General features: G+C 37.9%; 1 protein-coding gene across 3 annotated transcripts in view; it reads left to right on the top strand.

The window, feature by feature from the left end:
• Positions 1 to 27,871, top strand: part of tmtc2b (transmembrane O-mannosyltransferase targeting cadherins 2b) — a 103,438-nt gene that overhangs the window by 12,863 nt on the left and 62,704 nt on the right. Inside the window, exon 1 of one of the 3 annotated variants that reach the window (XM_046864527.1) lies at positions 22,086 to 22,524. The exons of 1 other annotated variant lie outside the window; for it this stretch is intronic. In XM_046864527.1, the coding sequence (XP_046720483.1) occupies positions 22,454 to 22,524 (71 nt within the window). In that variant the 5' untranslated portion in view covers positions 22,086 to 22,453. Of the gene's footprint in view, positions 1 to 22,085; positions 22,525 to 26,358; positions 26,489 to 27,871 lie in introns of those variants that run through there. One more of the 3 variants, XM_046864524.1, reaches the window with a different exon arrangement.

The following is a 27,871-nucleotide window of genomic DNA, read 5'->3' as shown; positions in this document are numbered from 1 at the left end:
CTATAATTCATATCACATGTAAGACAAATCGTAGTCCGATCACGTTCGATTAGAAAAAAAAATAACTCACCCCGAGGTGGTAATGCGGCCTTGACCCAAAATAAGTATTATTTTTGTAATTATTCAATGTATTGGAGTCAATTATTTTACTTAATCCACAGTTACTACACCTCCAGGTATTGTTCAAATGTTTTTTTTTTCTCTCCTTGCAAAATGCTCTTGTGTGCAGAATTAATTGCTTATGCATCCTGTCTCTGGCTTCCATTGCTAATTACAGAGTATTAACTGCTACTAACGGAGGCTTGAGCTGTGGATTTTTTGTGTGTGTTATTTGATAGATAGAGAGAGAGAGAGAGAGAGAGAGAGAGAGAGAGAGCAGGAATGTGTGATTGCAGTAATGAGACAGAAAATCCCCAGAACAATTGTCACTCTTTATTTATTTTATTCGCTCTATTTCCTTTGGAAATAAATGATTAAGCAAAATAATGGAAATTGTTTGTCATGGTGTTTGTTGTCAGATCTGAGTGCTGTGGCAGATATTAGGTTTTTTTTCTGTTCTGTTGGAACTTAGATAAGGGATATGGATCTATAATGCAGTAAAGACCCGCTTAGAAATACTTTAGCTGTTCGTTAACTAAAAAATAATTGCACGTTAGAACCGTCTTCCAACCAATCAGGATCAAGTATTAAATAATTCATAAATGCACAAGTTTAAATTTGTTGTTGTTTCCATAGTAACAGCTTATTTACTGGGACTTGGTGTATTATCTCATGTTACCTAAAATGAATTAAAAACCATCTGGAAAAAGAGTTTGTTTCAATAGAAATGTACAATTTTAAAGTTATCAATACATTGGTTAACAATACATTGGTTAAGGCTCTGGGTTACTGACTGAAAGGTCGGGGTTCAAGCCCCAATATCTTCAAGGTGTCACTCTTGGGCCCTTGAGCAAGACCTTTAATCCTCTGTGCTCAAGGGAACACTGTATCATGGCCGACCCCAGCTTGCTAACATTGCTGGAATATGCCAAGAAAGATTTTCACTGTTCTGTAATGTATATGGGACAAGTAAAAAAAACCCTTTCTGCTTCTGTTTATTTAAATTAAATGGAAGGAGTCGCTAATTAAAGAAGATGAGAAATGGCTTGTGAATAAATAAATAAATTAATAAGTAAATAAATGAAGAAATACTGAGTTAGGGCATAAACTAATAAATAAAAAACGAATTACTTTGGTCATATAAAATAATACATTTTTACATATACTAAATTGGGGCTGTTTCTGTATTATTACATTAACATATTTTTGCATTTCCAAATTTTTATTTATTTATATTAATTTCTTTCTTTCTGTGTTTACAGGTAAATTTAGTGTGTGAGCTCGATCTTAGTCTAAAGCATGACAGCTATGCTAATCTTTAGTTAATTACACGTAAGGCTTTGAGTGGGAGACCTGCTTGCAGACCTGCTGCAGGGAAAAAAATGCTATCGGTAATACGGGACTACAAAAAACTGATTCAATCACAACAACTTGGCTAAGTGGCGTTTAGGTAGATAAGTGAAACGATGGCAGAGTTCCAGTAGGCCAAGGCAGTAGCAGTAGCAGTAGAATCAAAAATATACTTATAACTTTTTAACAAATTGTACACTGGACTGAAATGAAGATTAACATGCTAATAAAGAAAATAATTACATGCAGATGGATAAATGGATGGATGGATAAAATGCTGAAATGCAGAATTTCCCAAATAAAGTTGATGCATGGAAAAGCAAAATTTCATTATAGCATTTTAATTAACAATAGTGGATGCGTATATATATTTGTTTTACTTATTCACTTATTCAGTTATTTATTTATATTGAAGTCATTTTTTTTTGTTCTCCACTGTCTGTGCTTTCAGGCAGTGCGTTTTTCCATCCTGAGATCCCAACTCACAAAAATGCTTTGCCAATGAAAAATCTGTTTCAGCTCTATATGAATGGATTTTATTCTGGAGAGCTGATACAGCAATGTTGTCTGGTACCAAAATAGGGTTACACAATAAACATTCCTCTTTATTCTGCGCTATTCTTTACAAATGTATTGTGTAACGTCCTACAGAGATTCCTTACGAGTTTCTGTATAAAATCTCTGCAGTGAAAAGCAAAACGGAGTTTTCCAAGAAAGTTTCCCCTTAAGTTTAATTACATGTTTGCACAAAGCTAATTGTGTGTACAGTCAGCAAAAAAAAAGAAAAGAAAGAAAGGAAACATCCTGGCTTCTGCACTTTTGGACAAACACTATTTTTAGGGTTTGTTAAGCTTTAATTACTGTTTGGTTTTGTTGTTATTTTAAACTAATCACGTTACGATGTTTATCAGAGGCTGAAAAGCCTGAACAAACCAGCGGATATGAGCAGTTTAGTTTTCACATTTGTGCAGCGTTTGAGGTTTACATGACTGGCAAAAAAAAGCTAATATATAAGCAAATAATTCACTGGTGTTGATTAAAAATGCTTGAAACATGGAAAAAACTTATATTTCAGCTTTTAGAATTTTTTCTTAATGGGGTTTGAAGAATGTTAATGAAGATATGAACACTATGAAAGAAATATTGGCTTATTCAGTGACTATGGAAGGTATTAAACACACACAAAAAAGAAATATTTATTATTTTTAATAGAATTTCTGATCAGGTTTGCTCTCATTCAGCTTTTTAGGTGCATGTATTGGATTATTTTCATACAGAAAAAAGGTATGCATGGGAATTAACTGTAAGTTTAGATTTACAGGTCTGTATCAAATATATTTAACACAAAAATGAACATTAGTTCAGGTGAACATTTGAGCATCTGGTATGAAGTTTTTCAGAAAGCAAAGGCATGTTCATTAACATATAGGACTCATATATAGCTTTCATTCATTCATTTTCAGTCAATACTTTATCCTTGTATGGATCCTGGGGATATAAACTACTAATTTGTTTATATTCTGAGAAACAGAAACCAAGAAAGTTTGTCCTGAAATATTCCTGAAAGCTATAAACAACAGTAACATGCAGGCAGGAAACAGGCCAGATTGTTCACACACAAGTGGGAATAGGATCAAAAATTCATGACCGTTAGTTTACATAAAGAAAAATTGTGACTGGTTGTGTACATAAAGATGGCTTCTAGGAAACCGGACCATCCGTGTCCAATGATGGCATGTGCCTGCATTGTGTTTTAGTTCTATCACGTGTTAAACTTGGTCCAAACATGTCAGGCATAAAAAAGTTTTTGTAAAAAATGTAAGATTATATACATCTATATCTATGTAATAAACCTCAGCATTCTTTCATAAGCATACGAGCAAACTCCATCATACCATCATAATGTATCCAAGCCCATATAAAAAAAAAATAATAATAATAATGGATATGTAATAAATATATTTGTAACATTTTAAACACTTTAAATTTTTCTCATATGATTAAAAGTACTGAGTCTCATTAAGTCCTAACTTCTGTTCTTTGCTAACGCAATCACGCGTGCGGTTGCGTGGTACGCCAATGCGGGTATTTTCAAAACATGCAAAGTTTTTGTAGACTCTGTAGCCTAATACGTGCTCCACTCCAACTTTACTAACTGTTTTATTTAGGATACAGTGACTTTCCACATTTCCAAAATACGTGTTGCCATATGACTCGTGTTACCATGTGACTGAAACTAATTATCTTAAAAGTGCAATATGTTCTTTATTATATGCAGTTTTTTTTTTTACTATGGTCATTGTGTGTTTTGTGCATTTGACAAAAGTCTCTTTTTCATATACATTCTTTTTTCCCCTCCAAGCTTTTGTAATGTGCTCCCTGTCTCTTCACTTCATCGCCCAGGCTTTGAAAGTAAAGTGAGAACTTCGGTTTCCTGCACAATCCTGCTGACTTTTATCCTGGGCAGCTCTGGCTGGAGCTGTAGTAGGAGTTTTCAGTTTAAACCCTGTTCAATGCAGCAGGCTCTCAGGTGCTGGGTGGCATATGAAGGAATGGAGCTCGAGATGCCTGTAGGCTCAGTCATCACTCCTGACTTCATCCTTGCTTTGCTTTTTGGCTGCTGTAGCCACGGTGGACATATTGGACAACAGCTGTGGGAAGCATGTGCGTTTGACTGGCTCTGTTCCCTGTGTTGTGTTTTTTTGTTGATGCTTACCTCAGACCTGGATGCCTCCAGCATGCCATCATTCACATGCCTGACATCATCACGAATCCGGAACACACTTGTCCTCTATAGAGATGTACAAGCAGACATGGCTCCAGAAGGTAAAGCGGTCAGGCTGCGCTGTGTGCTGTAAGAACTATTCTGCTCATTTTTTGACTCGAGACGTTAATAGAATATTCAACAACAGGGAGTTGAAATTCTCACACTAAATGTATTATTTTCCTATAGCAGCACACTAATATTCCCCAAAGGAATATGCATGGACTTACAATATTCTCCATACATTAAAGAATTAACAAGTGTTAAATACCCACAATCATAAGGTTGTTGTGTGCTTTTTAACTGTCTTGTTCCACATTTAGTCCATATTTGCTGTTATAATATTATATATAATAAAAAATAATTTACTGTTCCACTGGATTTTGGGGTGTAGTTGTAGGGATTTGTGCTCATTCATCCACAAGCTCCTTATGTAGGTTGAGGAGGCTGCAGTCAGCTGTACTATAAAGCGCACCATATATAAGCCGCACCCACTGAATTTTACAAATATTTAGTGTCTACACTAATGTACTTTACACAGGCTTCAACGAAAGACACGTTACACACAGTGTAACTTGTGAAATATGTTGCGCTTCCTTTAGGAGCATAGCGGTATTTTGGGAATAGCCTGCCACTGCAATTTTACAGTATTACTGTGTGTGTTCAAGACGAGGATTATGTCCTTATTATTTTCTAATGCTCATTTCTAAGTTTCTTTGACTAACCCATAACGCTGTTGCCAAGAAAAATAAAAAAGCACGAGTTTTGGAAACCTGTTTGTGCTTATATGATTTCTGTTGCAACTGGAGTTAGCGCGCTATCCCTTAATCATGACTCGAAGCGTTACAACGGCTTGTATCTAAACAGTAGCCTACCAAGTAAGTCATTGTTTACTGTCTTCCTCCTTCTTTTCACAACTTTTTCTCTCGGGAGTTTATCTATTGGCATTCAAAAATCACCCGGTGGAAGTTTTTTCTCCCGATGCCGTGCAGCTCAGAACACAGGTGAGGTGCGTTTTTTCATTTCCGTTCGGAAATTTCATTGGTCTAATGTTATGTCGCTCAGTTTTTTGGCTTGAAGTTTGTGAAACCAGGAAAAATTCATAAATTAGCCGCTTCATTGTTTAAGCCGCGGGGTTCAAAACGTGGGAAAAAAGTAGCGGCTTATAGTCCGAAAAATACGGTAATTTTTTTAATTGGCTTTAAGAATACCTTTCAAAAGAAGAAATCATAGCACGATTGGAAAGCTGTCACAAGGTTGCGATGGACTTTAAAAGAAAACATGGCAGGAACATGATGCACATCAAACTTAATGACGAAACTTAAAACAAAACCAGGTTTGTAGGCTTGCAAATAATTTAACCTATTAAAGATTATTCTGGATTGTAGTTATTGGGTGGCTTGAATTGTGTTTGTGACATGCTTATACACAGGAATTTTCCAACAATTAACATATTTTGTTTATTAAAGGAAGTCAGAATGTTTCTTATTTTAAAGTTCAGTCTCTCAAGGACCTCTTTAAATACACCTGGCAATGTTACTGACAAGCCACAAAGCCCTCCTTCTTAATGACTTTCTCCTGGCAAAAATATACAGCTTTAACTTGGACATTGGAGACTCATTTAAAAATACTACATAATCATCTCCTGACAGAAAACATCACCATTTCAACAATTCCATTTCTTTCTGGAGAATTCATAGACATTCATATTGCCAATGATTTCCTGTACAGCCGCCAGTATGACTGTCAGACCTGTTGTAATTGAAATTTAATCAGCACCTTCTGACCAGGTCTGATCAGATTTGGGGTCTCACCATGCTGCATGTAATGGATAGTAGACAATACCTGACTCAGGAACTTGATCAACTGCTGTGTTTTTTGTTCTTGGCTTGGATTCAAGAATGAAATGAGTGAAGAGCGCTGGAGGGAATTTCTCTTGAAGTTGTGCAAGTTGCGGGTTGAGATCGTTCATCGATAGCACAGTCTTCACCTGAACTAGGAATCAAACGATGTTTATTTTCAGTTGTCGTGACGTTTGAGTTTTGGTTTCGTTTTCTTACATTATTCATCATACATCGTAGGAACCCAGGTGGGGACGTGTCAGTTGCTGTTTATTTCATTTCATTTCATAGGTCTAAAATATAATAAACATTTTAAACAAAGAAATTTATTACAGAACACGAATCTCAGACTTCATCTGTGCGCTGCATTGTGCATATCCTGTCTGAGCTCTGAGGGCCTGCTGTCAAATATACGAAGATTTATGGCCGAGGAGATGGCAGGTACAATACCTTCTTATGGCCGTGAACATTTGGTTCCTCCCAGAAGGTCTGAGCCAATTATAGCTCACCAGCCAGCTGTCTCATGGTAAAAACATCCTGCCTAATTAGAACAAGTTCAAATGAAGCAGAACCACTGCAACACGTTTTTTTTTTTTTTTTTTTTTGTGAGCGTGACTGCTAGAAGATTGAGCTCCTCACAGCCTCATTGTAAGTATTTCTCATCAGAGGGCAAATTCTTTCAAAACAAAGAGTCCCTCAGAAGCTCAGAGGGCTGCGGTCATACCCCCCTGATCAGTGCTCATTCATTCAAAGCTTGTGGGGACTCTAACAAGGGTCTGCTGCCACCGTTTTTGATCGGCCTCTTTGATTTTAGCAAACTTCGCGATCTGGCTTCATTTGGCAAGATGTGAGTTTGGGGGGAAATGCAGCTGCTGGAGAAGAAATGAACTTTGGTGAACTTTTGTTGATGATTTACCGCTCTCTTCTTTATTGCTGGAAAGCTCAAACTGTAGTCAATTAGTGTTCTTAAATTGTACACACACACACACACACACACACAAACACACACTATTAGATCACATTCTTTTAAAATGAGATTTGGCTCATACCTTTTGTAAAAATCGGTCATTAGTAATCAGTGATCGTCTAAAGTCATTCTAAAACATCCAGATGTTAAGCCATCTGGCCTTATCACATGATCACGATGTTGTCCAATTAACTGCATGAATGACTTTCTCACTTATTTATTCATAAATGTCTGTATATTAAAACTTAAAATCAGCACTTGCTTATTGTGAAGCATTACAGGAAAGCATGCATTTCACACACATTCGAGACTCTTCCATCTTGGGAAAGTATGCGTGAGTAAGTAAACAGGGTCTGTGATTGATATAGGATGTCAAGAGAAACAGATGAATTGGCATGCGATAGGGCCTCACGATCGAATGTCAGCCTGTTAAACGTGCCTTCAATTACATGATAATGGCTTGTCATGTGAAAAGACCAGGATGGCGAGTCGTACCAAAAAAAAACCTTTGAGGTGGGGGGATTGATCCAGTATTGTTCCATCGTAAAGTAATGTACAAGCGTAAAAACAAAAGAATAAATAAAAGTGTAGTGACCTCAAATTTTATGCTTAGTCCTGGTAACATCCTTGGGTTCCCCTGTTGATGCCATTGCTTTGAAATATCAAGCGTTTAGATCGCAGAAGGAAAAAGCGTTCATGTCCTGACAGTCTTAAAGCGGCAGCATTTGCAGGGAGAGGGTGCCTAAGCACATAGGCCTTAGAATGAAACTGTTTCAATTGCAAATTATCATGCCTCTCACCCAAGACACATCCTTCAGTCGAACTCACATTTGTCATTGTCACAGCCGTTCCTCCTCCCTTATTTTTCACTCGCCAAGTAAATCCATGCTACGGCCCTGAACGTTGCGCTTCCTGTTAGCTAATAAGACGTCGGGATCTCAACCGATGACACGTCTCATTCCTCAAACTGGAACAGTTCAATTTCTTTGAAAGAAAATTCAACCAATTGTTATACTACAGCACATTCAGATTCTTGCATCTGATTGATATGATGTTAGAAGATTGAGTCATTTTCCATAACATCAACTCTGACAGGTTTATTTTAAAGTTCTCGCTCTGTTATTCAATCCAGTTCAGTTTTATTTATACCTTGTCACAAAGCAGTTTTAGAGAAATTAATAGGAGTCTAGATTTTACATTCATAAATTACCCTTTATAAGTTTATCCCTGATGAGTGAGCCAGAGGTAATGCCGACAAAGACAAATTACCTGAGGTGAAAAGAGGAAGAAACCTTGAAAGGAACCCAACTCAAAAGGAAACTCGTCCTCATCTGGGTGACAATGGATTTCTATTAACTGTAGTTTTATTTTTGTTGAGGTTAATCTGATTGAAACTTGAGTGCAAAACTGTACAGGGCATTCTAAAGCCAACTTCATGGTTCTTAATTAAAAGCCATCTGCAGTAATCTCATGAACCTTCAGGTTGTTCACATGGAGCCTCCCTTAGCAGCATCAGCAAGTGGGTTCCAGCTGATGAGAAATGATGAAGGGCATTATATTATGTTTTTATGTCTACATTTACAGCTTACTCAGGCACTTTTAAAACAAACACTTCTTATGAACTCGTGTATTCGTTTATTATGGAGAAGTGTAGTTGACTATTTTGCACAGAAAAGTCTCCAGTGTTATTGCTGTGTGATGGAGGTACATGGTAAGGCTTCAGGACAATATAAATAATGAAAGGAACATGTTTTTTTGAGTATTGTTTTACTGTAATGTAGAAAACCATTTCGATAAATGGAAAAAATGGACAATTTGAGTAAGAAGTAAAAATCACAAATTCTACTGTTTAAGATGAACTGAAGATGAAGACCTCAGTGGCACCGTAGCTCATCATTGATTATTTCCCATAACAGTTTTCCTAATTAGGTTTTTTTGCTTCCCACTTAGTAACGTGGAATTCGTCAGCATGTGTAAAGTAGCCACCTGAGACCCTTTTATTTGGTAAAAGGTCAACAGCGCCTCTGAATCCCGTCGTTTCTATGAAAGCAAGCATGACCGTTTGATCATGTGTACGTTTTTGATGTTTGCTCTACTTGTTTCCACACTTAAACTTGACCTCTGACCTTCCATCTAGGCACATTCAGGGTGAAGTATCCACTGACATTCTGGATTGCTTCTGCATTGCATCAGTGGCACTGAGAGAAATTAGTCTTTTTCGGCTTGATTAAAAAAAAAACGTTGTTTGAAATGAATATCCTCAGAAGCCACAGGACCACATGGCTTTTCACAGTATTGCCTTTCCTGTATTGTGAGCACTTGTCAGTGGTTATCACAAGAAGCTTTGACGTACACATTTAACCTACTTTAATCATCTGGGATTTTTCTTCCCCCCTCTCGGGATCTTTCTCCTGGGACTACTAGGGGTTGGGTAGCATCTGTACAGCGTAACCTGATCCACTATGTAGACACATGCAGGAGATTTGTGATGTATGTTTCCAAATGTTTTTTTAGTTCATTGTGGAGAAAATATGCTATGAAATATATACATTTGTACTGACACCGGCCAAAGCAGATCTATTTTCCTCTTCTGGTTAAAGTGTTTTACCGGTTTGGTTACAGTTGGAGAGCATTTGACGACACAAGAGGTGGAAAAATGAAATAAAATAAAAAAACACTGTTGAAATTGCACAGAGGGTACTTTGAGATCGGAATCTGATCAGATCAGCGAGGCCACTTCGGCAGTGCTCAGAAATGGAATGAAAATCGATCACAACGTGCAAAGCTAACACTTTTCCGTTTTCCGTTCTTGCGTTCCAAACTCAATATAACTTTCATAACACTGGTTAGAACAAAACAAAATTAAATAAAACTTCACTTATTATTCAGATACTCATACACAGCTACTGCAAGCTGCATTTGGGCCTAGTAGTCTCATTCGGATACGTTAATTCAGATAAAAGACTAATGACTAAGACTTTTGGTTGATGTATAATTCGCAAATTGTCTTTGTTCACCAAAAAAGAGCGCTAACAGAAAACACATTCTGTTTTAAAAATTAAACATCAACAAAAGTCTTCGTGAGGGTTCAAGTGGGTCCGTTTATTGTTATGTGCAATAACATACACAAAATTACTATTATACATAATTACAGGTAGTCTATGACTTCTGATGACCACATCGTAACTTGAAAATATTGTTAAGTCGAGACATGGCTAATCCTACCCAGGGGGTCTTAAAGAATGTGATCAGTATAAGGTAGTACTGTAATTCAACAAATTGTAGTACATAATTTAGCAAAACGGAGCAATTTACAGTACTGTACTGTATAAACTATACAACAATATGTATGTGGCTGCAGGTGAGTTGACGAGCACCTGTTCTTTTATCCGAAAAAATGAAAAGTCGAGCCATTATAACTCAGGGAACCATCTGTGTATTTTTTTGATTCATTTAATTGCGTATATATAATGAAAATGTCTTATAAATTCAACTTTGTGGTAACAGTTTGGGGAAGAGCCACATATACGTAGCTAGAAAGGTCAGGCGTCCCGATACTTTTGTTCATATAGTATATGGAGCTTTTAATGCTCTTAATAACAAACAGTGAGCTTCAAACAGTTGCTGAGTAGTTGTTTGGACTCTAGATGTGTTGAATTTACATCAAACATTTGAACCATGATGATTTTAGTTTTGTGTACACGAAGACTATATAAGCAAATTCCTCTGGTTAGAGCATTTCCCCAAACAGTTCAGTGCAGGAAAATGAAAACGAGCAAATAGTGTCACAGCAGTGTCTTGGAAGTGCATTTATTTGATTCCTGCTCATTTTCAGATTTTTTCAAGACTTGATTTGCTGCTTATTACTTGTTTTTACATTTTGTTGGTGCTGGGATTAGAACTCATGACATTCTGGTCAGAAGTCCAACATCTTAACAGTTTAGCTACTAAATCTCTTGTCTCTTCTGTGGTTGTGTAACTGCTTCAATTGTTAAGGTATTTAAAGATAATTTGAGGTTAAAAATGGTGTTTGTGTTGAACTGAAAAACATTTGACCATGCACACCATCACCTCATCCATCCAGCCGAGGTTCTGCATCACTGGTTGCAGTGAACTACACAATAATCCGTTAAGCCGCTGTAGATGAACCTTGCGATTTTATATCCGTTGCCTCCGGGAAGAGGTTGCATGTCTGCGATTGTGTAATTGCATTTTGAACCCAAACACCACAAGAAGCAGCTGTTTTCTTGTCACCTTCAGGCTGGAACCCAGACAGATTCAGAACTCTGATTCAACCTAAACCTGCATTAATGTTACTAAGCAGTGGTATCACACGACACATGAAAATATGATTTGATAGGAGTATAGTTTGGTAAAGAAGACGTTGGTTTTCTTCACATAAAACTCTGGTTGATGCAGAGCTTTGAATTTGACACTTCTCTACAAGGCAGCGGGAGCCTGGCTCAGGGAAAGCAGCCTGGAATTAAAGCAAGTTTTGAAATCCTCAATAGAGGAGGTCGGTCTTTTACAAGGAATAACTGATTGGCCTTGGCGAGCAAAACAAGGCTTTCTGACAGGTGCTGTAAAGGGCAATGCCGACTCCCTCTCCGGGTCTTGTTTGGAGAGAGCGAGCAAATTTATTAAGACCGTGCACAAGCATTTCCAGCTGTGGAAGCTGGACATGAACTGACAAGCCCCCAGCCATGAGAGCCTTACAGGCACTTATGAAATCCCCAGTCACTGTCAGGGAGCTTCACACACAATCTTTCAAATCCAAAAAGAAAATCATATCGGACTTGAAAAGAAAAACATGGTTGATTTATTTAGATTTTTTGATTTGTTAATACTCCTGCAAAGCTCTGGCATCCCATCCGGGGTGTATTCCTGCTTCACACCCAGTATTCCCGGGATAGGATAAAGCGATTACTCAAAATGAATGCACGATTCTAACCATAAAAATTATATTCATATATAAAGATCTAAGTGTATCTTAATATCAAAAATCTTCTTCTATTTGCACCAAATAAATGTATTATTCGTTATGTTCTTTTTATTTTTTTTATTGTCAGAAGTAAATTGAAAATTGTTTATTTATTTTTGTAAGTTCTGTCTGCAAATATTGTGTTTTATTCAAAGGATGTGATTTACACCAAATGTCTCCTCCCCACAGTCTTCTCAAATCTTGATGAACCCCTTCTATAGAACAAAACAAAATAACTCCGCGAAGCCTTTAATAAGAGAATTGCATGTTTATAGGTTTTTGGAAGATCAACATTCCGTGTAGAAAATAGGAGGGTTGTTTAACTGAAGAGGCAGTAATGTGTTTATTCTGTGTGGAAAGCAGCTGGAAAACAGGTCAGTGCGTGCTTTGAAATTCGGTTTGCATGGATTTTAATGCCAAAGCGCAAATGTTCAAGGTCACTGAAACCAGTGCATTTTTTTTGCATTTGCGCAAACTCTTTGCAAACTTCTAACATTAATCATCGCATTGTTTAATGATTTGTGCTTGTGCCGTCCTGGATATGGTTTATTTTTTTGCTTTAGTTGCTGTTCTAACAACCATCTTTGGTCCTCTCACGTGTTAGAGGAACTTTAAGGCTTTTTATTGTTTTGTTTCTATTCTCGGTATGCTGCAATCAGTGTTTTGTTATTGCTTTTAATTATTAATTTATTTATTTTAGCTGGATGGTGTGTTGAGGACACTGTTGGTTTGGCATTCAGGGAGGTTGAGGGTCAGGTCCATTAGTGAAAAACCTGGCTTGTAGCCAGTGATGCAGAGGCAATTCTTCTTTTTAAGCCGTGGCTTTGTATCGATGAAAATAGATCACCAGTGCTGACCTCAATCAGCTCTGTGTTCCAGGCTTTTAATCTGCTGTCCTCGAATTTCCTAACTTTAAGCAATTAATCAATAGGAACAGGACTGCAGCAAGACCGATTTGTTTATGTCCTGTCCACTGGTATTGGCTCTGATTGTACATGCCGTGACTGATCCAGAGGCCATCAGCGGGATGAAGAACTGAAGGACTGTCTGGGCTTTAACCCAGTTTAATGGGGGTTGGCTTGCCTCGGGCTAGTCATCTTCTGGCTTGTCTTTACACAGCATTCCTCACAGAGACAAAGGCACATGAACGGTGGAGGGCAGGAGTCCTATTTGTCCAATACACCAGCAGCCATACTTCAGACAGGCTGTTAATTTAGGAGTGATTTTGGAACATTTTTCAAGTTCATGTATAAAGGCGAGGCGAGTCGAGGCTAGGCAGTTTCAAAAGAGATTTGCATCTTTTTGTATACATGCTAGAGTTGGTACGTGTACACATGGTTTTCTAATTGTATGCTTTTTTCTTCTTTCCCCATTTATGTTCGTCAATGCTGCCATGCCTCCCTTCCTAACATCCCATGACTTCAACAAAGGTAAAAAAAAAAATTATAACTCCTACACATAGATATTTCTATTATAATTCAATATTTATTTAGTTACATTTTTTTAACCAATTACATACCTATTTTTTTATCTGCAGTTACCAAAATCAAACAATAATTAATATTTTGTTATGAAATAACTGCCCCATGTATGACTAGCAATTACAGCAGAAAAGATTTCAATGTTCAACACGATCATCTCTTTTGTTAACTTCAAACCAGATGATTTTAGTCATAGTCATTGAGAAAGCTGTGTTAAACAGTTTGTGGCCTTTAATGAAGTATAAAAGCAGCTGGGCTGCCCACAGTGTTCCTCACCTCCAACGGTGTGCTGGCTCTGAACACTGATTTAATGGAGCTTTCCCTCGTAGATCAGAGACGGAACCACACGAACAGACGAGATGATTGCAGAGAAGAGAATTATCACAGCTTAATAGTTTACGATGAAATACACATGACCATACTGCATCTCGCCATTAGTAATAAGTCCAGCATTTTAACATTTTCTTTCGAATCTGTCATTTAAAATCATATAAAGTTGTCGGAAAGGAATTGGGCATTGTTAAGAATACAAAGTGATGGTTTTTGATAACTAGCTAAATTTCCTCAGTGCAGAACTAGCTTTTCACTGTTCACTGGTAAATTACTTACAAAAGGGGTTCTATGTAAATTATGGGGTTTGTAAATAAAACAGCAGTATACTGTAAATTTAAATGACAGCAATTTATTAATATATAATATACTATACAGTCAGTGCACATAAAAAAACATGCTATAAATATCAGTAAACTTTAAAGTTTGTAAATGTAGAGCTGGATAAATTACTTATCAAGGCTTATCATTTTACACTCTTGTTTTTTTTTTCCCCCTCGATAATATTTGCAGCGTGTCAAGTCAAGTTTATTTCTATAGCGCTTTTCACAACGGACATTGTCTCAAAGTGGCTTCACAGAATTAAAGAATCATGTGTATTTATCCCTGATGATCAGCCTGGGGTGACTGTGGTGAGAAAAAACTCCCTTAGATGTTATGAGGAAAAAACCTGGAGAGGAACCAGACTCAAAAGGGAAACCCATCCTCATTTGGGTGATTTCCAGAGTGTGTTTATAGTCTTTAAACAAAACAAAACACCAGACAGTGAGAACTAACATGAGCACCAAAATGTAAGATTGTGTGTAATGTCTTTTCTACAGTCTTATACAGTCAGCTGATGATATGAGACAAGGAGCTACTGAGCAACTCATAAATTAGCTCAACATTTGAGATCGTTATAGATCCAACACCAGCTTCCCAGCAGTACTTTTCATTTGATATGCTTATATGTGTTGAACCTGTTGCCACACACTTGTATGCAGTGTAAAGAGTAAATTACACATTCTGAATCCAGCGCATATTGTGCCACACGTTAGCTTTTTCTAATCAGATCGATGAGCTCTAGATAACTGCTGGGAAGAAATGTCATTGATAAGTATCTTCGTGGAAATTCAAAAAGTAAAGGATGCGGAAGCAGGAACTACTTTTACCTAAATAAAGCAAAATAACTAGCAATAAAAATAAGAAAACAAATAGATAAAACCGATGGCATGAAACAACTAAATTATTAGACGAGCAAATAACAAGGAGTGAAGTAAACCAAGAGTTAAGTGTACAAGTAAATGAATATGAAACATGAATCAAGTGCAAAAACAAACATTTTGCTTGTAGGAAACCATGTGTAGCAGCTTGTAGGAAATGCTATTTTTGAGTAATCATGACCACTTTATGTGGGAATTTATAAAGCAGTTGTTCTTGTATTCTTTAGTTATCCAGCTAACAAGTTTTACATTTTCTTTGCTTTATATAAGCTATTTTTTTTTCTGTGAGCTAGTTGATGAATTGATGCTAGGTCTAGCTAGGCAACAGAATTGCTAGGTTTCTAAAAATTGCTAAATCTACACTTAAAGTTGTCAAGCACCAAGTGTCTACTATGTAAAGGCTTTTATGTGAGGTTTTGTTTTCACATTCTTCTTATATTTTAACACTTTGACTGGCTGTTTAGTTATTATTTGTTAATCCGGAGGTCTTTTTTGTTATGTTCCTATTATTAGAGTTTCAACGTTTTTTCCTGTTTTGGACATTATTCATGAAAGTGCCTCATTGCTGCAAGGGAATTTTTTTTTTGCTCTGTAAGAGCGTGGCTTTTCGTGGTTTGTTCCAGTAACCAAGCTGATTTGTCGCGCTTCCTCAATGTTTTGAGGCAGACCTTGTTAACGCGCCCAACGCCCGAGCCACCATGTCTACCTTTGCTCTTAACATTTTCATATTTTAGAAGGGTTTTATTTTACTTTTAAATCGGATTAATCTGTGATTTCATGGCAGATTTTCTGCCTGATGAAACTTTTGTATTCTTTTTTCTTACTTGCACTGATCCTGTGTGTACTTAGTGACTTAACTTCTCAGCAGTAAGAGCTTTTCATTTTACAAAACTGCTATATATGTATTTCTTTTTTTTTTTTTGCATTCATGATCAAAAAGAGAAAAGTAGGAAGGGATGAGAGTAAAAAAAGAATGTCCTGCTTTGCACCTTGTAACAAAAAGAATGGCGCTTACATATGTAAAACGGGGCTTTATCCCAAGCATTAGCACACTCATCCTCTCTGAGTGTTATTTGAAGTGGTTTGGGAAGAGCCAAGAACACAAATCTTGCTCACAGGTTTCAGCACTCATATTTGGGGGGTAAAGGCCAAGGACCTTTTTTTTGCTGTGAAAGAAATATGATCCAAAAAGACTCTTATCCAGAAACTTTGCCCTGCTTATGTCTGCTTTTTATTGATTTAGTTTAAACAGCAGGTTGTTTTACATTGTTGGAACAGAAGGCTGGGGAAGACTTACACCTCCACCGGTTTCCATAGCATGGATTTGGCACGGCGTGAACAGTGGGGTACGAGACATTGTGCACCGAGATTATGCGCGTTAGGCCACAGATCCAAGAAGTCGGTCTATGCCTGCAGCCGGCGAGCCGAGCTGAATATATCTTCTGTGTGAGGGCTTTAACCCACTTTGTGTGACTTGAATTTTTAATGAGAGTTAAGCTGCAGGAATGCACTCACCAGAGCTGTAGATGTGGTAAACTCTCTTTCTCTGTGACTCTCTGTATCTCTCAGACTCTTTTCCCTCTATTTGAATTATTCAGCAGAGGCGTGGGCAGACGACTTACTGATGCAGAAGTGGTGATTAGATTCACCAAGAGCACAAAAGGAATGAGACACATGGTCTGTATCAACAGAGCTGTCGCTTCTGAAATCATTAAAATAATACTGGGTATGTTTCAAGAGAATGAAATAACAGCAACATGAACAGATATAAATTCTTTCCTTTTTTCCCCCCCCATCTTTTTGACCATAATTTTAAACAAAAAAATCAGTTTCTCCAAAAACTTTGGATTCTTTCACTGTTTTTTTTTTTTTTTCTTTTTTTTTTCTTGCTGAATTCATCATTCAAATGAATTGCTGACCAGGTATTATATCGATGGTAGAATGTTGACCTGAGTTTGACATTTACAGAATGTGTGGTGCTGGTACAAATAGCACAAAAAGTCATGTTTATTCACACCAATATCACTGCCATATGGATGTCAAGCCATCAGCTATCAGTCTATCAGCCATAAACATCCAACTGACATCAGAAACTTTTAGCAGTGAAGGAGCAGTGAAAAATTAACACGCGATGTACATGGAGAACATGAGAACTTGCAGTAACTTGCACCAATGCGTTTCAAAAACAAATAATAGTTTTAATTATTGAAAAGTGGAAAGATTTCTATTAAACACTTATTGCTGCTGCCCATGATGCACCAGGACTGGAAAGTTATCGGAAATCAATCAGATGTGTCTTTTAACTAGCTTTTGTTACTTTGTATATATACATGTTATGAAAATTTTTCAGGATTTTCAACATTCTTAATCAGCTGAAGTTTCAGTTTGCATTTGAGTAGCAACAATAGAGCAGCTTTTTTTTGCTTGTTAATCGAGCCTGGCTCGACTTATTCCTGAACGAGTTAAAACTAAATTTAGGAACAACAAATTAATATTGCTTTATATTTTATTTTTATTCATGATTTTTCTGTGAAAACGTTGGTATGCTTTGATATTCAATAAGCAAACTATTATGAACGTCTGTACAATTTACTTTTGAACTTAAGTGCTGTTTGTTATTTTTATGCATTAGTTCTGTTCTGGGATGCGCAGTCTGCTGTCGACATCCCCATGTCTATTGCATACCCATCCCCCTCTAGAATTTCTGATTGACAGCTGTACTTGTGGGAGGGACCTTGTCTCATGGCTTGCTGGGGCCCCTTAGATTTGCAGTGTGCCACTGTCTAGACCTAGAATAATAATGTGCAACGAAGGTAAAATGAACGGAATTTCCATATACCAAATGTTTCTGTTTTTCTTTTCTTGCATGTGAGCCTATTAAGGTTGAGTATTTTTGTGGTTAAATTAGATGGCCATTTCTTTTCTACCATCAAAGTTTCCAAAAACACCAAACTTCTGTTAACACTTTTGCGCCTTGGTTTTGGATTCAGGCGGTGTTTTTTCCCAGAAAGTCACAGCTGAATGAAATTTTTGGATTATGTAGATTTACTCCTGTTGTAAACATTGTCACTTGACATTTAACTAACACGAGACAATCAAAATCTTTATAAATTATAAGCATCACATCACATTCATTAATAATGTTTTAACTGCTTCACTACAAAAAAAAAAATCTTCAGTCAAGAAATCTGTCATTGCATCATTGTCATCACTCGCACCCAATCAGGTACTTTTTTTGCCTTACAGTAAATCTATTGTAGGGTTACAGATACCTTAATGAGCACCTTTGCTTAATGAGCTTGGATATTAAAAGCGACCTGCTGATTCAGTAGCTGAAATATTTAGGCCATTTTGTGGTAGAGAAAAATGTCATGAAATTCTTTATGTAGGTTTAGGTAGATAAACTAAAAAATATATATTAAAATAGCATATAATTGTAAATATACAGTGTATATATATATTCACTCAGAGGGTACGAAACTTCACTGTAGTAAATTAAGAGTAGCCAAGAATCTATCGTTGTTTTTAGTATTTTCAACAGCTTACTAGACATTTGTTGATCTGCTTGTTGTGCAGGTTGTGTTGGTTGTGGTTACTTTTGCTTTACGCTGACTTCATTCAAGTGAACTTTGAGCTTTGAATTTGAAGGCCTTAGTCTTGCCTCTAGTCATTGTATGCCATGAAAGATGTACTTATTGATGGTGGCATGTGGAGTGCCAGAGATTAACCGTGTATAATTTTGAAATGCGTTTAATATCGTGGTTGCGATGAATGCGTGGCTGTCTTGCTGCAACCCTTCAGTCCTAATGAGTTAAATATGTTTGAGCCCATGCTGCTCTCAAATAGCGGCTTAGCATTCTTCTAGCATGGCCAGCTTTTTGTTGTTAGTGTGGGAAGTCTCCGTCATTTATGTTCTTATTTAACAAGCTTGCATCTATAATATTCTACAGATTGGATTTACTGCCATGAATGCCAATGGGATGAATCTGCTTGCTTACTAGTCAAGCGCCAGACCTCCCAGCTTCACGTTTTTACCCGAGCTGCTGTAAACAGGTGGTCCTGAGGACACGTGAAACACAAACGCATCAATAAGAGCAACTTTATTGTCTTGAGCTTTCCTGTTTTTGGTTTACTTGATGGCCCTGGTGTGAGTCATATGCCTATGTTGCTTTTATGAAACTACGCAGTAACCTCAAGCAGTCCTGACCATGATTTGCTTAGACAGCATGAGACGCCTCGTATTTCAGTCGGACACTAGCTGGTCTAACAAGATCCTGAACGTTATAGCGAATGTTTCAGGGCCAGGCATTTGCATTCCTGTGTTACAGTGGCTTATAGCTACAGCCCAGCTGGAAAGAAAAGTGCTAAAAAAATCATATTAATTGCTTCCAGTAGGTTCCTTTCGAGCTGCTCTCAGGTCTGTTGGTCTCACCAGTCATGGCATTTCTCAGAGATACTGCATATTGTCTAGTATAAGAGTCCAAGGTTCATTTTACATAATGCATTCTGGGATGGGTTTTAAAAGCAACCTTACAGGAAGGGGAAAGATCATAGTCATATATAATACATTGATCCCCAATGTTTGTGTGTGTATACTTTTATACTATTCTTTTTACAAGTAAAAGATGTTTCCTCAGATTATGTTTTTTTATTCTTTAGCCTGGCAGTCTGTCTAGGAGTTTATAGGGAGTAACAGATGTTCAACCTTTTCCTTTCTTCTCAAAACTTTACCTCAGTGTGAGGTAGCTGAAGTATTCCAGAAGGCGTGGTTTGGTTTTATTTGTTCTGAAACAAAGAAAAAAAAAAGGTTTGGGCTGAACTGGATGTATTGTAATGTCAGCTTTTGTGCTGTATGCATTTTTAAGGTTAATGGTGAGCTGGTGTACAGTAAGAGCGAGTTTGTGCATGTTAGCTGCGATTATTGGGCCTTTTGAATTTTTGTTATCTTTTTACAAAACTTTTTTTTTATTATTCTCTTTTTTTGTAACTACTTCTGTACATGCTTAGTGCCCATAATAGTGCTCTTAGTGCACAGAAAACAAGTGGTTAGCTTAGCTTTAAGCTGTTAAGATTTTATTGATCCTTCCAGTGCCAGATTAGTCAAATGTATAAACACAACAGTTGATCTTTTTTTTTTTTTTTGTTATTTTATATAGGGGTTGTTGGATTTCTGCCTGATCGATATGATACACTGAGATAGTGTAGAGCCATACAATTGCATTTATTCGAATTATTTGGATAAATAATAATCATTTAAGAGAGTAAATGAGTGTTTGAGAGAAAAAAGTGAGAATTATGTCTGTCACTGGACAGGCATTGCAGAGGTGTGCAGCCAGTTCTGGCTTTTTGATTTGCAGAGCCACTTTTATAAACTGCCGCTGTGATACTTTGTTCGGAGGCCTGTTCAGGAGAAAGCATAAATCAGACTTAAATGAGGCTTCATGTACGCACAGATTCAGTTCAATGAAAAAATAAAGCCACTTGTTCCTTACAGCAACTTCACACAAGCATGAAGCCATGGTTCAGTTCTAGCTGTTGTCCAGCCTCCACTTAGTAAACGCATTCATTATAAGAGAGCGCAAGGCCTCAACTGACACCAAAATATTTTAAAAAAAGATGACGTGTGGTTCATTCTTTTTGGTAAAATATAATTTTTAGCAAAGTCATCAGCCTAGACCTCAAACCTCATCCCAGATGTATTACACTGAACTAAATTGCTGATAAATGTTTTCCCAATGCAAGTGAAGCGTTTCAGATGATTAATGCTTGGCAGAAGGGGTCTAAATTTGCTTTGCAGAGTGCAGAGAGAAGAAGAGAGGTTTGGAAAGAAGGAGAGAATGGCAATAGCATTGTCTCTCTCTTTCTCTCCTCCCCCACCTCTCCCTTTTTTCTCTATCCTCTCTCTACAGGATCATTTTTTCAGGCACTTCTAGCAGATGACTCAGAAAGGCAATAACTGTTGAAAGCCTTTGAATAATTTCTGCTTGGATTTATAGGTCACTGTGCCATTTTTTTCAGACCATTTCTAGAAAGGCAGCCAGTGATGCAATGACTTGTCCTGTCCTGTCTTTTTTTTTTACATTCTATCACTCCCAGTTGCTTTCCTCTTGACCCAAGTTTGACCCAGACTGCAGCTTCCTCACAGTTTTAAATAGATTAGACTCTTAACAACAAAACAAGGATTAGAAAACTCTTTTTTATAAAGTTTATTTTTGAATTCTATTTTCTATTTTGTATACCTCAGAAATTTCATTTTAATTTATATTTCCAAAATATGCTATGCATACACTTACAGTTAGGGTTACTATCGTGGAACATTTGCTTATAATTGAAACGTTATCACTTATGCTATTGCAGCTATAAACCATTTCTTTCTTACTTTTGCCTCTTTCTTGAAGTTGATTAATAAAAGCATGTTTGTCTTTCTGAAAAACCAGTAAGCTCAAAATCCTCTGTCCTAAAGATCCGGAAGTTTCATGCTTCACTAAACCTGACTTCTGCTGACCTTCTCATGTGTTAGACAATTCACCTAAGTCTCTCTGATCGCCGTGTCTAAGGGTTTTAGGATCTCTGCATATTTGCTAATGCTTTTTTTTGTTGTTGCATGTTATGCAAGCCCACTGCTTCTGTAATTCCTTGGACATTCCTTGGAGTAAAACACACACGCACTGTTTGAGTATCATTGTCGACATGAATTATTCACAATAGGAAATTTTATATCTAATGACAGGGCTTGAAAATAGCAATTCGAATAATCCGTCTCTACTCAGAGCCAGCTTGTGCTGGATTTAAGGCTCTGACGGAAAGATTTGGAGCTGCAGACTTTGAGGTCGAGGTGATTCATGTCTTTGCAGCTATTAAAATGAAGTACTGATCTATCAATCTATCCACAGTGTGATTCGCGCCGTCATCGTTCCGTGCTTAGGAAACGTGTGCAAGTGCGCGCTTCCGCTTTGAGGCATACACTGACTGCGGCTTGACGCGCTCATTCTGTTCTGGAAGCCGGTTTCACGTCTGTGTTTGCGCTTAGTTGTAGCAGCAGAGGTTGGACATGCGCTCGGTACACACTACGGCGAAGAACTTGCAATGTTCTTCACCCTTCTAAATACTGCAATGTGCACACACATCTGTCAGCACTGGAAACACTCTGATGACACGAGGACATGCGCGGTTTATGTGCGCACTGGTACAGGAAACGGCAAGAGCTCCACAGAGGCGACAGTCTGTCTGAACATCTAACTAAAAATGCCATTTTTCTTGCTGAATGATTTGAAAAAAAAAATGCAAGGAACCGGAGTGTATCGCTTCCATGCTGATGCCCCACTTCTGGTTGGAATTCTCATTGCTAGGAAACCACTGGCTGCTGCTGGGGATGGCTCCAAATGAACAGCCTAAAGATGCATGAGATTTCTGTGGATGCGACGTTAAAACCATCCACATGGTTTTGGACTTTAGGTTTAGGACTACATTTTCGATGGCTGCTTTAGGACAAGTCTTTATCAATCAACGGTTGGTAGATCTTATGTTTACAAACAATTTCCTGCTTTCACAATTGCTGCATTTGACCACATAGTGCACAGAAAAGGATTATTTACACCGATCAGGCATAACGTTATTACATTATAACATTATGACCGGAGTGACTGATTATCTCTTTATCATGGCACCTGTTGATATATTAGACAGCAAGTGAACATTTTGTTCTCAAAGTTGATGTGTTAGATGCAAGAAGAATGGGATTTCTCTGAAGCTGTTTTGTGACAGTGGATGTTGTTGAAAGTGTTATACAAATGAAACCGAATTGAATTATGAACTTTGCAAAAATGTTCACTCCCGATTCACCTTCCTGTCTGAATGACCCCTTATGACCTGATGCTCCACACACGCACACAAAAACATATCTAATAGCTAGAAGGCTTCCTGCCCCGTGCTCTATGACCTGGCTCCGGGGAGGAAGAGCTTGATGACGCATGTTAGCACAGCTGTCAGGATGCTTTCCGAAAATACGGACAACTTGTAGCGTTTGATCTGCGTAAGATCCGTTCCTATGTGTTTGCTTTTCACTTGGGAATTGGGCAGAATAAAAGCTTTATTTTCTTGAGAATGTTTATATTTCCCTAGTGTTTTTTTCTCCACGTTTTCTTATTTATCCTCATTTGACTTTCTCTGGTAAAATCCGGAGCTGTTCTACCACAAAGACATTCCGAACATGGCAGTGATCCACCAGGGGGATTACAAACTTAGCAATGTTCCTGTGGCTCTTTAATTTTTTGTTGTTGTTGTTGTTGTTGTTTTTCCCTGTTGCCTGTCAGATTCCATACTCAGCTTGAATTTGTTGTAAAAAAAAATAAAAATAAGTTAAACAGCATGCTCAGAGCAGCCTTAGCTTTGCAGAAGAAATAAAATAAAAGCATTCTGACATTTTCTAGCAAAGCACGCACAGCATTTCCCCCCCTCTCCTTTCTCTTTCTCTTTTCCCATTAAGCACCTGTCAGTGTTTTTTCCCCCTTTCTTTATCTTGCTGATTGAGCTTAAGTAGTCTTTTCGGTTGTCCCTCAATAGCACTCTTTCTGCTAATGAATAGACTTAGCTGGTTTTAACCAAGCCTTTTCCAAGCTTCAAGAACTACTCATCTGTTAAAAAATAAAAAAGGGACTGAGGGTGTGACTGCACGCACTGGTGCGATAATGGACCACACATGGACCATGCTGGCCTCCTGTTGCTACGCCCTTAACCACCTTGTCTTCTCCTCCCTCTCTGCAGCTGGTGGAGAGCCACAGTTGTTCCTTTATGTGGTTTGTTCTCAAAGCTGTCATATTGACAGACCTGGGAATGTTCTATTGTCCTCATCACTAGGGGAGAGGCTCGGTACAACCCTCTCTTCGTCTTTGTCCCCTGCACCCACTCGTGACGATAAGCGCCAGGGAAATATCTCCAACATGTTAATACAACTTTCCTTTTGTCAATTACAGCAACCAAATTAGATTTTTCTCAACGCAAACCAGGACAATTGCATTTTATCGCCTCGTTCCTCTAAAGAACATTTCCCAGTCGGAGACGTAAAAAGATTTCCTGTTATTTTTTTTTTTTTTACAACCTGATGAGCATAGCAATCTATCAATAGCGCTTGCGGTCAAATATCTCCATGATTCCTCAGGACAAGAACCGCAATTTCTTCTTTTGAAATTCTTACATTCGCCAGCGGAATGCATATTTGGAAGCAATGTTTATGGCTACGGTCTAACGACCGGTTAAAAGACAGTGCGTTTGTGACACCGAGCTCGTCATGTTTCTTCAATCCACAGCGCTGTAGTTTCGACCGCAGAAATGCGTAATTTAGGTCACAAAGCCGAATCTGGAACTTTATTTACAATGCCACATGGACAGAAAGGGAGTTCAGCTCTCTATAGCATAAACATGCCTTCTATTCGGCAACATTATACACACACAAGTCTCCGTTTCATTCTCTTAACGTGGACCCATAAATCTTGCTCAATGTGAACGGATTATAATTGCCGATTTTGGCTTCAAACACGACACCATTTGATGCGTCACCCACATGCTGGAGACTTTTTCTCTGTGCGTCGTGTCTGGTGATGGCTGGGGGCCAGGGTAATTTCTAAAACTGCTGCACTGCCGTGGGATTTTACTCAGTCTTTTAAACTCCTATAAATCATATTGGTTAAAAAAAGATGAGGTAAGTTTTGTGAAGGCTGCAGATGTAAGTCAGTGTATTAATAGCGAACATGTAGTAAAGATTTAACAAGAATGGAGTTTTCAGACCTTGTGAAATGTTTGATAGAGTGCAGATATTGTGTGACTGGTTAGTTTATATCTTTTGGAGAAATCTAAAGGATGATAAGTCCTAAATAAGTTACCAGGTCCCCTATATTGGTCAAACCTCCAGAGTTCTTGGCCAGTCGGATATTTCTGTTGCTTGGAAACTCAGTGAACTAATCAGGTGTGATTATTACAGAGTTATGTCCAGTTTTAATCCTTATCCTCTCAGTACTTATCTATTGATTAGGTATCACATTTACACCTGCCAGAAAAGAGTCTTTAGATAACATTTTGGCTATGAAATGTGGTGACCTCTCACACAGTATGACATTTATTTGAATCTGGCTACCGTTGTCAATGCAAAGTGACTGAGGGTTGTGCTAGCTTTACATTCACAGCGTTTCACAATCACTCTTATCCAGACCCACTTGGAACGTGCAATCGTTTTTAGAAGTGGGATTCGAACCAATCCGTCCCAAGGAGACCTGAACTTTAGATCACTTCACCTTGCCATTCCTGCAACCACTACTCGAACATCCGGTAGTAATTCCGATTTTGAAAAGCTTGGCTATATTTTATGCCACCTAATTAGTGGAGGATGAAGTGCACTACACCTGTACTTGAATAAAAGTGCCTTCCTTTGCTTAAATATTACTCCAGTAAAAGTAAAAGTGCTTCATTTACATGTGTTCTTGAGTTAAAATCAATTAAATAATTGACTGTTGCACCATGTTTGGTAAAGACTGGTTCCTACCAGCATCAAAACCATGTCCATGTACACCAAGTACACCTGTGTATAGTGTTAAAGAGGCAGCAGTCAGAAAGCATTCTGTTTTGTGAAAGTCATTATGTTTTGTCTTTTTTATTGGCTGGTCAAGAAATTGTATACATAAAAGCTGTTTCAGCAGCCTACTGAACCTATTTGACCAGTGGGCAACTATAAATAAAAAACAGCTTGTCCCAGATGCCTGGGATAGCAGTTTGACCCCCCCCTGGACCAGGAGATTTCATGCTTCGTCATATGTTCTCCATATGATCAGCGCATATGTTCTAAGCTGAATAGGAGTATAAAACGACACTTGTGGGGGGAAAGAAAATTTGGGGTAGGGAATCCTGGCAAGTTTTTACTTTCTTAAGATAAATAAGTTACTCAAGATTTTTTCAGTTGATATTTTTTGTACCCTTTTAAAGGCATATTGATCATCATAAAGTGGATGTTTTGAAAAACGTCAGCAAATTTTTGCTTAAAAAATAAAAAACTTAGCTGACTGTAGCTCAGATATTCCTCAATCGTTTTTTATCACATGTTCTCCAAATCCGACTTGCACATTTGATTTCTCCTCACAGATCTTACAGCCAAATGCCTTCTAGTCCATTGTTGCTGTTTCTAAATATAGTGCAGGATGATGTCATTATACTGAGAAGTATCTAGTATCTAGTGAAGATCCTTCTCTAAGGTGTGCCACGAAACCCGAGCTGTTTGTCAGAGATTCATCTGGAGCTTGTTGATCAGGCAGTGGAAATGGTGGACATTTGGACGCATCTATCTGAGGCAGTAAGGAGGATGCAGGCCTCGAGTGGGAGACTTCAGCCTGCGGTTAATGGGGTTCCCCTTTGTGTGGTCAGCTGCAACTATGCAGATACAAGCACAGGAAGCTCGGCTTTATTGGAACCGTATGATCCTTTGGCACGGGTGTGTGTAAGAGATCTTTTTAATTTTTTTATTATAATTGGGGTATACAATATGTGTATATATACCATATGTATCATTCAATCAAGTGTAAACTGATGGTCGGCTTGTAAGAATCATGTGACGGTATCTGTTTTTGTCCTCTCTCACAGCACAAAAAGAAATCAGTTGCGAATTCAAAAGGCTGTAAAGCTCAACTGCTTACTTGCATGGCCGTGTGGTTTCTTCGAGCGCCTATAAAGTCAAAAAATGCGTAAATGAGCTCCTTTGCAAAGACTCAAATTGACACCATGTGGAAGACAAAGCATTTAAAAATAGTTAAGTGGCAGGGTGGTTCTTCATTCTGCCTCTTTTATGGGTTTAACCTCGGTCCTCATCTCACGCAACAGCAATACGAAGGATATTTTAGCATCATTTAAATTAATCTAGTGTCTTTGAGCGAAAATGAACGATTTGAAAATGAACTCTCATTTGCATCGCAGCCACTAGTTAAGGCGAATCGTGAGTTTAAATTACCAGCACCCGGCCTTTTCTTCAGTGATTTGGGTTGTCTAATTGCTGTTTCATCTAGCCACAATTATAATGTAGACTTGTAAGTGCTCTCATTTTGTTTAGTTCGTGTATAATTTCAGATTGTTCTGGAATGTGTACTTAGTTACACAGATGGCGCCGCCTTAAAGACATGCAATCAGCCGTCATCATCTCCACAGCTGAAAGCACATTGGGGAAATTAATCTCTTTCATAGTGTAGGTATAAACAAGCAATAGTAACGTAATTTCACATATTTCTACCGGAAGATAAACTCTAGGCTTTATGATCCTCGTCTTTTTAGAAAGAGTTGTTTGGGGTTTAGTTCCACCATATCATCAGGCGTGGAAGCGATCTGTTAACAATGCCAAGTTGCATGATTAGTTCAGCGCTGAATCTTGTTTCAAGTTACGTGATCAGCAGTGGTGACAGACATGCCTGGTCATATGAAACCAGAATGCGTATCTTGTGCATTACTTTTTTTTTTTTATAGTAGAACGGTCGTTCCATCCAAAAAGTGCTGTCCTTTGCAGCGCAACAGCAAAATGAATGAACCTTATTATTTCGTCAGTTTGAGTGGTGTATGAACTTACACACCCAGTCCATGGAAATAAATTTTCTCTGTGAAAGCAAACCTGCGATACGAGTTCCTCTCTGAAACAAGCGCAAAATCAGTCCTGGGTGTGAACTCGGTACTTAGTATTCACTGATTATTCAGGCTGATTGTAAGAATGCCCAAAGAATGCTTCTAACTCTATAAAAAGCTCTGCCTGCAGCTCTTCCAGTAGATAATATAATGAGAACATTCAGCTGGTGCCTCCACACCTTCATACCGCCCAGGGTCAGATGTCGAGTCT

This window comes from Silurus meridionalis, chromosome 13, assembly GCF_014805685.1.
Source record: "Silurus meridionalis isolate SWU-2019-XX chromosome 13, ASM1480568v1, whole genome shotgun sequence".
NCBI lineage: Eukaryota > Metazoa > Chordata > Actinopteri > Siluriformes > Siluridae > Silurus > Silurus meridionalis.
The sequence above is the reverse complement of the archived record's forward strand: the minus strand, read 5'-3'. Positions and strand labels throughout refer to the sequence as shown.